The 9,453-nt window shown below is 36.8% G+C and overlaps 1 protein-coding gene and 1 pseudogene across 1 annotated transcript; one reads left to right on the forward strand and one right to left on the reverse strand.

Annotated features, from left to right (window-relative positions):
* Positions 1-3,184, forward strand: LOC101497494 (FT-interacting protein 1-like). Its single transcript, XM_004514016.4, has 2 exons — positions 1-1,023; positions 1,356-3,184. The coding sequence occupies exons 1-2, from the start codon at positions 187-189 to the stop codon at positions 2,988-2,990; spliced, it is 2,472 nt and encodes an 823-aa protein (XP_004514073.1). The 5' UTR covers positions 1-186; the 3' UTR covers positions 2,991-3,184.
* A 554-nt stretch (positions 3,185-3,738) lies between these two features.
* LOC101497829 (FT-interacting protein 3-like) lies at positions 3,739-5,967 on the reverse strand (annotated as a pseudogene).
* Positions 5,968-9,453: the final 3,486 nt, after the last annotated feature.

Consider the following 9,453-nt stretch of genomic DNA (forward strand, 5'->3'; position numbering starts at 1 on the left):
AGCTACCTATTACAAAAGCATAATAAGCACTGTTCCAAAATCCATAACACTTCAATCCTATTTAGAATCACAAACTTTTCTTTCCTTAGAGATACTTTGGTTACCAAAAAAAAGGTCTCATTTTAGAAACATTGATAGTTTTCAAGAATCAATAGAATAGAAAAAGAGAACCAAACAACTACACAAATGATTTCAATAAAGAGAAGAGAAAGAGGTAATCCAGTTACAATGCAATCACTTAATCCTCAAGTTCAACAACTACATCATGGTAGTAGCAATCATCATGAAGAAGACTACAATCTTAAGGACACGAATCCGCAACTTGGGGAGCGATGGCCTAGCAGTGGAGCTTATGGTGTTAGAGGATGGATGAGTGGTGGTGAAAGATCAACAAGTACATATGATCTTGTTGAGCAGATGTTTTATCTTTATGTTCGCGTAGCGAAAGCGAAGAATTTATCTCCGAACACACTCACTTCAAGTTGTGATCCTTATGTTGAAGTGAGGCTAGGTAACTATAAAGGAAGAACAAAGCATGTTGATAAGAAATTGAATCCTGAGTGGAACCAAGTTTATGCTTTTTCCAAAGATCAAATTCAATCTTCTGTTTTGGAAGTGATTGTGAAAGATAAGGAAATGGTTGGTAGAGATGATTACATTGGAAGAGTTGTTTTTGACCTAGATGAAGTTCCGACTAGGGTTCCACCAGATAGTCCATTGGCTCCTCAATGGTATAGACTTGAAGACAGAAGAGGTGAAGGGAAAGTTAGAGGTGATATTATGCTTGCTGTTTGGATGGGAACACAAGCTGATGAAGCTTTTTCAGATGCTTGGCATTCTGATGCTGCTACTGTCTATGGAGATGGTGTTTTTAACATTAGATCAAAGGTTTATGTGTCGCCGAAACTATGGTATTTGAGGGTCAATGTGATTGAAGCACAAGATGTTATTTCGAGCGACAGAAACCGCCTGCCAGAGGTTTTCGTCAAAGCTCAGATGGGCTGCCAAGTACTGAGAACTAAGGTATTGTTGAATTTACGAGTTTTAGATAAAAATATGAGAGAAATAATTAGAACTCGAATATTGTTGGTAATAATCGGATCCTGACTTGATACAAAAGACTAAACACTAATCCGTATCTATAAGGGATACATTGAGTCGATAGTAAATAAGGAAATTAGGAAATAAATCATCACGATAACATGTAATATAAAAACTAATATTTAAGAGATAGTTTAATATAATCTGATATTATAAACTGAAGATTAATATAATCTGAGACTATAAACTGATTCAAGAAAATCAACTTAGATACTCTGATATAATATCAAATATATTTTCTTATATTCTAATAGGTATGTCCAGCTAGATCAACTACACCACTTTGGAATGAAGATTTAGTTTTTGTGGCAGCTGAGCCATTTGAGGAGCAATTGACAATTACTGTGGAGGATCATGTGCACCCTTCGAAAGACGAGGTACTCGGAAAGATAATCTTACCATTGACCCTATTTGAGAAGCGTCTAGACCACAGACCGGTTCATTCTCGATGGTTCAATCTGGAGAAATATGGTTTTGGAATGATGGAAGGTGATAGGAGGAATGAGCTTAAATTTTCCAGCAGGGTTCACATGAGAATTTGCCTTGAAGGTGGATACCATGTCTTAGATGAATCAACTTTGTATGCAAGTGATCATAGACCAACAGCTAGACAACTATGGAAGCAACCTATTGGAATGCTTGAAGTAGGGATCTTAGGAGCACAAGGACTTCTTCCTATGAAGATGAACAATAGCCGCGGCAGCACCGATGCATACTGCGTAGCAAAGTATGGCCAGAAATGGATCAGAACTAGAACAATTCTTGACACTTTTAGTCCTAAATGGAATGAGCAATACACATGGGAAGTTTATGATCCTTGCACTGTAATAACACTAGGTGTTTTTGATAATTGCCATTTAGGTGGAGGAGATAAAGTTCCTAGTGGTGGTAGAAATAATGCAGCCAAAGATTCAAGAATTGGAAAGGTAAGGATTAGGCTCTCGACACTTGAAGCTCATAAAATTTACACAAATTCTTATCCACTTCTTGTTTTGCACCAACATGGTGTCAAAAAAATGGGTGAGCTTCAACTAGCATTGAGGTTCACTACTCTCTCATTAGCTAACGTGGTTTATATTTATGGTCAACCTTTGCTTCCTAAGATGCATTATATAAGTCCTTTCACAGTTAACCAAGTTGAAAATTTAAGGTACCAAGCTATGAATATTGTAGCTATGAGACTTGGTAGAGCTGAACCTCCTCTTAGGAAAGAGGTAATTGAATACATGTTGGATGTTGATTCACATATATGGAGCATGAGAAGAAGCAAGGCGAACTTCTTTCGCGTGATGTCGCTTTTTTCTAACATGATCACAATGGGAAAATGGTTCAACCAAGTTTGCAATTGGAAAAACCCCATCACATCGGTACTAGTTCACATTTTGTTTCTGATATTAATTTTATATCCAGAATTGATTCTTCCAACATTGTTCCTTTACATGTTCTTGATTGGTTTGTGGAACTATCGGTTTCGTTCACGAAACCCACCTCATATGGATACAAAACTGTCATGGGCTGAAGGAGTTCAACCGGACGAACTTGATGAAGAGTTTGATACTTTTCCCACTTCTAAATCCCATGATGTTGTTAGAATGAGATATGATAGGCTTAGAAGTGTAGCAGGAAGGATTCAAACTATTGTTGGAGATATAGCTACACAAGGAGAGAGGTTTCATTCTCTACTAAGTTGGAGAGATCCAAGAGCAACTAGTCTCTTTGTAGTGTTCAGCTTGTGTTCAGCAGTCATTCTATATGCAACACCACCAAGAGTGGTGGCTTTGGCAGCTGGTTTGTACTTTTTGCGGCATCCTAAGTTTCGAAGCAAGTTGCCTTCTGTTCCAAGCAACTTCTTCAAGAGGCTACCGGCTAGAACAGATAGTATGCTGTGATGTATACATAGTTTCAAACTTCAGAATGGATGGTTTATTTTCTTTATAGTGTATTTAACTGATCAAGATCTATCTTCAGACAATGTTACATGAAAAAAAGTTTAGATGCTAAATTAGTACTGTGCATCACTGAATCCATACATTGTAAAAATAATTTAATTGTGGTTATATGGAAATTGCTTACATTTGATTTGTATAAACTATGGTACATAAACCTCATTCGATACAAAGATAATACAGAAAAACACAAATGTAAGACTCAAGAAAATATTGGACAAATTAAGAATCTAGATGGTATCAAGTAGGTCCCAAAAGCAATACCAGTAGTAGCCATATAGTATAAACAAGAAGTGATAACAACAAGAGAGCAAACACAAGGCTTAGAACACTTGTCTAACTCAAATATTTTATCCTGTTATAATGCATACATCAATTACCTGGTACATCAGAAAACAGAAGAAAAAAAAAACAATTAAGTAGCATACTTATGCTTCTTTTTTCTGCTTTTTTTTTTTAAGTGGTAGAGCATATTAGCATTACAAGATGATTGCCAAAAAAAGGCACAAATTCATACAGTTTTATCCCTTCACCTCTGGTAAGGTTGTTCTATACAACAAATCACAACACTAATGCAACAGTAGAAATCGTCACATAATATAGATAATTAAATCATAACTTAAAAACAGCCAACAAACTTTTAAAACTAAAGAAAAAAAATACATGCATAATGCTCTTGAAAGTGTTCCATTCCATTCCATTAATAATTAATCGAGTTAAAACAAAACAAATAAAATTGAAAAACAATTTCATTACTGAAATACTCAAAGAAAAATTACTAAAGATAAGAAACAACCAAACAGAGTTTCCAAATAAAGAAAAAGCAAAAAATTGATTAGAAAAAAACTGATTTTGCAGGCATCCTCCTTTGGAAGTTCTGCGGAAGTGCAGGCAAATCGAAGCGAAGCCTTGGATGTCTTACAAAGTAACTGACCCAAACAAAGAATATAACGTGAAAAGGAATTAAATAAGTCAAAATGATAGCAACCAAACAGAAAATCAAGAACAAAGCTGTTGCTCTTGGATCCCTCCAGCAGATAAGAGACTGCACCCTTTTTCCTTGAGTTGCCAAATCACCCATCACAGCTAACACTCTCCCTGAAATACCTCTCAATCTATCATACATTTTCTGCAGATTACCACCGCTAAATTTAGTTGGGAAATGATCAAACTCTTCTTCTAATTCTTCATTAGTTGCTGTATCAGCATGAGAAAGTTTCATATCCATATGAGAAGGATATCTTGGCCTTAATCTGTACTTCCAAATTCCCTTCAAGAATAAGAAGGTAAACATTGCTGGCAAAATAACTCCTGGCTTGAAAATGATGAAGAGAAAGATGAAATAACCAACTATTGTTGTAACCGAACTCTTCCAACTGCGTATCTCTTCGATTTTTTTAACAAACGAGAAACTAAACCGCTTAGAAGACCCGCCGCGATCCTGTAAAACTGAGCTCTTCCTCTCCTCATGCTCCACACATTTGCTCTCATGTCTAGCATGAACTCAACAACCTCTTTACTAAGAGGTGGTTCACCTCTTTTGAACCTCAATGTTGTGACCGCGGCAGCTTGGCTTCTCAAACTCTCTGACTGAAACATAGACAATGGACATATGTAGTATGGGTGTTCAAAAAAAACCAAAAACTGAACCAAACTGCAGAATTGAATTGAACCGAACTGTTTTTGAATTGAACTGGTTTCTAAAAATTAAGAACCGAACTATTTTCGAACTAATTTTTTAAAACTAGAACCGAATCGGTTTTCAATTTAAAAAAACCAAACCTAACTGATTTTCAGTTCGAAAAAACTGAATCGAACCGGTTTTTATTTCTAAAAACTTGAACCAGATTTTTTTTATAGAAATTAAGTTAAAATTTGGCTTATATAAATAAAAAACTTGAACCGGTCCATCCATATGTAAAATTTGGTTTATATAAATAAAAAAATTAAGTTAAACTAGTTAGGTTCGGTTCAAATAATAAACCGGTGCACCAAATTATAAAATAGTTCGGTTTGGTTTTTTGAACTGAAAACCGATTCAATTTGGTTTCTTCAAACTGAAAATTAGTTCGGTTTAATTTTCAAACGGTTCTAGTTCAGAATTGAACTTTGCCCACCCCTAACAAAGAAGGACAAGAGAATCTCACTGCCAATTGAATTTCTCCCATTTTTTTTGGCTCCTTGAGTATGCAAGTTTATAAGTGGATAAGAGTGAGTATAAATCCTATCACTTTCAAGTGTTGAAAGCCTAATCCTTACCTTACCAATTCTCTTATCAACATCACCATTTTTTCCTCCAGCATTCTTACCTCCATTTATATATCCATTATCAAACACCACAATTGTGATATACACTTTCGAGAAGAAATATACACTTTCGAACGAGTGTAAGCGATGTTTTTGACATTAGTAGTTGTTGCATCCGAATGCCAAGCATCAAGAAAACTTTCATCAGCTTGAGATCCCATCCAAACAAACACCATTGACTCTCCTTGAACAAGTTTAACACCATCTTGATCCTCAAGCTTATACCATTGTGGTGCTAAAGGACTATGTGGAGGAAACCTAATAGGAATATGTTAGGCCTCTTATAACTAAATATTATAAGAGGAAGGTCAAGAGTTAGAATTTTAAATGGGAATTTAATTTATATTGCAGTTATTTTTTATTTAGGCAGTTATTATATCAATTTAAGTTGTAAATCAGGCAGTAATTGCTGCTTTAGAGCAGTTATGGAGCAAATAAAATTAGGAAATTAGATAAAGGAAGACAGAAAATTTCTGAGTGGTTATTGGAAAGGGAGATACCAAGCTCTCAAATTCTTGGAGTGGATATTCTTGTAATCGTTTATCAATTCTTCCCGAACATAATTGTAAACTCGCATTATGTTTAAATTCAATAAAGAACTCAGTTCCCCCATTTCAATTATGTACTAACCAGTTCCAACACTGGTATCAGAGCAACAAAAATCCAGGAGAAATTCATGGTATTTACGCTCAATATGGAAGCACGCAGTATGGAAGTACGAATGGAAGTTCTGGAACGAGGTTTTGAAGGGTTGCTGGCTTGCGTGAAACGTGGGAAAAACATATGGAACAAGAGAGGGTGGAGCGGTTGGAAACCATGCGCCAATTGAATGACTTGGCTGATGCTGTCAAGCTAATTCACGCGAGGCAGGAAGATGATTCCAGCGATGGGAGTCGGGCTATGTTGTATGGAGAGACGCCAGAAAATTCCCTAGACTCGCGAAACATGGTCAAAAGGTGGAGGAAGTGATAAGAGCATAATTAAAATTACACTCAGTGGAGACTTTTGCGGAATTAATGGACTTTGCTCAAAGAGTTGATGAGAAGAACAATTTAGTCACCAAGGGTAGCAATTCCGCGAATTATGGAGGTAAACCAATGAGAACTTACAATAATACTAGAACGATGACACGGGAACCCAAGGTAAAGCAACAAATGCAAACTACAATTTCCGGAGTTGGAAGTTCTTCAGGGGAAAGAAGTGTTGCAAAGCCTCTTGGAACTTTCAGAAGTAGAGGATTCAGAAGGTTAATCGAGGCTAAAATGCAAGAGAAATCACGGAAGAGATTATGTTTTCGCTGTGATGAGAGGTTTAGTCCAGGCCATGTGTGTGTTAACAAGCTGTTGCACGTGCTGGTTTTGGGTTAGGAATATGAGAAATGTGAATTGAAGGAACTGAATCTAGTGGAAGTGGAGGGAGAATTGAAAGACCTCAAATTGTCTATGTGTAGCATTAATGGTCTCACTTCAAAGAAAACCATTAAGTTATGGGGAATGATTGGTGAGGAACATGTTATGGTCCTTGTAGGTTGTGGAGCTTCACATAATTTCACTTCAGCCACTTTTGTGAAGGAACATAATTTGCAAATGTTTGCAACCTCCATATACACGGTGGAAGTAGGAGATGGAAGAAAACTTGACTGTGGAGGAGTGTGTCCACAATTAGAATTGGTGATGCAAGGACTCAAAGTGCAACAAGATTTTTATGTCTTTGATCTTTGGAGGAGTGGATGTAGTGTAGGGGATGGAATGGTTGGCTGGTCTGGGAGAAATTAGAGCCAATTTTTGTGAGTTGACACTTAGAATTCCTATTGGAAATGGTTATCATACTTTGAAAGGGGACCCTGATTTAACTAGAGATGTAGCATCTCTAAAGTCCCTTTTGAAAGCGTTAAATGATCAAGGACAAGGATTCTTAGTGGAATACCATCAACTACAAGCCGAAAATGCAGTTACAGATGAAAATCCAGAATGGACAACAGCTATTTTAGAAGAATATGGTGATGTTTTTCCAGAACCTCAAGAGCTACCTCCTACTAGAAGGCAAGACCATGCTATTATCTTGAAGGAAGGTGCTAATATTCCCAATAGGTACCCTCACTATCAAAAAAAATGAAATAGAAAGATTAGTAGATGATATGTTGAATTCTGGTATAATTAGACCAATTGTTAGCCCCTATTCTAGTCCAATCATTTTAGTGAAAGAAAAAAAAAAGATGGTGGATGGCGCTTTTGTGTAGATTACAGGGCTTTGAATAAGACAACCATACCAGATAAGTTCCATATTCCTATTATTGACAAGTTGCTTGATGAATTGGGAGGCGCAGTGATGTTTTCAAAATTGGACCTGAAATCGGGGTATCATTAAATTAGGATGCGGGAAGAAAATATTCCAAAAACAGCTTTTAGAACTCATGAAGGGCATTATGAGTTTATTGTCATGCCTTTTGGACTTACGAATGCCCCTTCACCTTTTCAATCCCTTATGAATGAAGTGTTAAGGTCGTACTTGAGAAAGTTTGTGTTGGTTTTCTTCGATGACATCTTGGTTTACAGTACAGATGAGCAGGAATACCAAAGGCATTTAAGGATTGTTCTAGCTTTGTTGAAAGAGAATCAATTATTTTCCAACAATAAAAAGGCACTTTTGAGCAGATTCAATTAGGGTATTTGGGTTATATCATCTCAGCAGATGGAGTTGCAGCAGATCCAAAGAAGATTGAAGCTATGTTAGATTGGCAACACCCAAGGACATCAAGGCCTTAAGAGGATTTTTGGGGCTGATAGGGTATTTTCGAAGATTTGTTAAAGATTATGGCAAGATACCTAGGCCCTTGACCCACCTTTTGAAGAAAGACAACTTCCAATGGAATAGTAAATCCCAAGCTGCCTTGGAACAACTCAAGAGATTGGTGGCATAATTGCCAACACTCACTGTTCCTGATTTCTCTAAAACCTTTACAATAGAAACTGATGCATCTAACAAGGGCTTGGGTGTAGTTTTATTGCAGGAGGAGAGACCAGTGGCTTTTCTTAGCCAAACATTATCAGATAGAGGACAATCTAAGTCAGTTTATGAAAGAGAGTTGATGGCTATTGTGATGGTTGTTCAAAAATGGCGACATTACTTGCTAGGAAGGCATTTCGTCATCATCACTGATAAAAAAAGCCTAAAATTTCTAACAGAACAACGAGTAATGGATGAAGAATATTTTAGGTGGACATCAAAACTCATGGGACTAGACTTTGAAATCCATTATAGGCCTGTAAAAGAAAATGGTGTGGCTGATGCACTTTATAGAAAGATGACATGTGCAACTTTGTCTTCAGTTCTCTTTGAAGAGGTGGAAGATTGGGAGTCTGAAACTTGTTGAGATCCTAAGTTACAAAAATTGATACATGATCTAGTCCAAGATCATAATGCTCATCCAGGCTATACATTTCAAAACAAAAAATTGCTCTATATGTAGAGATTGGTGCTACCAAAAGGACCTTCAAGGATTCCCATTTTGCTACAAGAATTTCACAACTCAACAGTGGGGGGAGACTCTGGCTTTTTCAGAACCTATAAAAGAATTTATGAGGTTATGTATTGGGAGGGCATGAGAAAAGATATCCAGCAACATGTGGCCAATTGTGAGGTGTGTCAACTGAACAAGTATCAAGCTTTGTCTCCTGCATGCCTTCTTCAACCACTACCTATACCCAATCAGGTTTGGGCTGATAGATCTATGGATTTTATTGAAGGATTACCTAAGGTTCAAGTAAAAATGTCATTCTCATAGTGGTAGACAAATGGACTAAATATGCTTATTTTCTAGCACTTAGTCATCCTTTCACTGAAAAATTTGTTGCTGAAATTTTCCTTCAAGAGGTAGTAAAGTTACATGGCTTCCCCTCTACTATTGTGTCTGACAGAGATAAGATTTTCCTGAGACATTTTTGGTCGGAGTTGTTCAAAATGGCAGGTACGAGACTCAAATTTAGCTCTGCTTACCATCCTCAAATAGATGGACAAATCGAAGTAGTCAATAGGTGTTTGGAAACATACTTGAGATGCCTCTCAGGCACTAAGCCCAAACAATGGCCAAAGTGGCTAA

Source organism: Cicer arietinum, chromosome 5, assembly GCF_000331145.2.
Source record: "Cicer arietinum cultivar CDC Frontier isolate Library 1 chromosome 5, Cicar.CDCFrontier_v2.0, whole genome shotgun sequence".
Classification (NCBI taxonomy): domain Eukaryota; kingdom Viridiplantae; phylum Streptophyta; class Magnoliopsida; order Fabales; family Fabaceae; genus Cicer; species Cicer arietinum.

Coding starts and splice junctions, on each gene's coding strand:
- LOC101497494 (XM_004514016.4), top strand. CDS start 187: ATGATTTCAATAAAGAGAAGAGAAAGAGGTAATCCAGTTACAATGCAA. Junction 1,024..1,355: donor GCCAAGTACTGAGAACTAAG/GTATTGTTGAAT, acceptor ATATTCTAATAG/GTATGTCCAGCTAGATCAAC.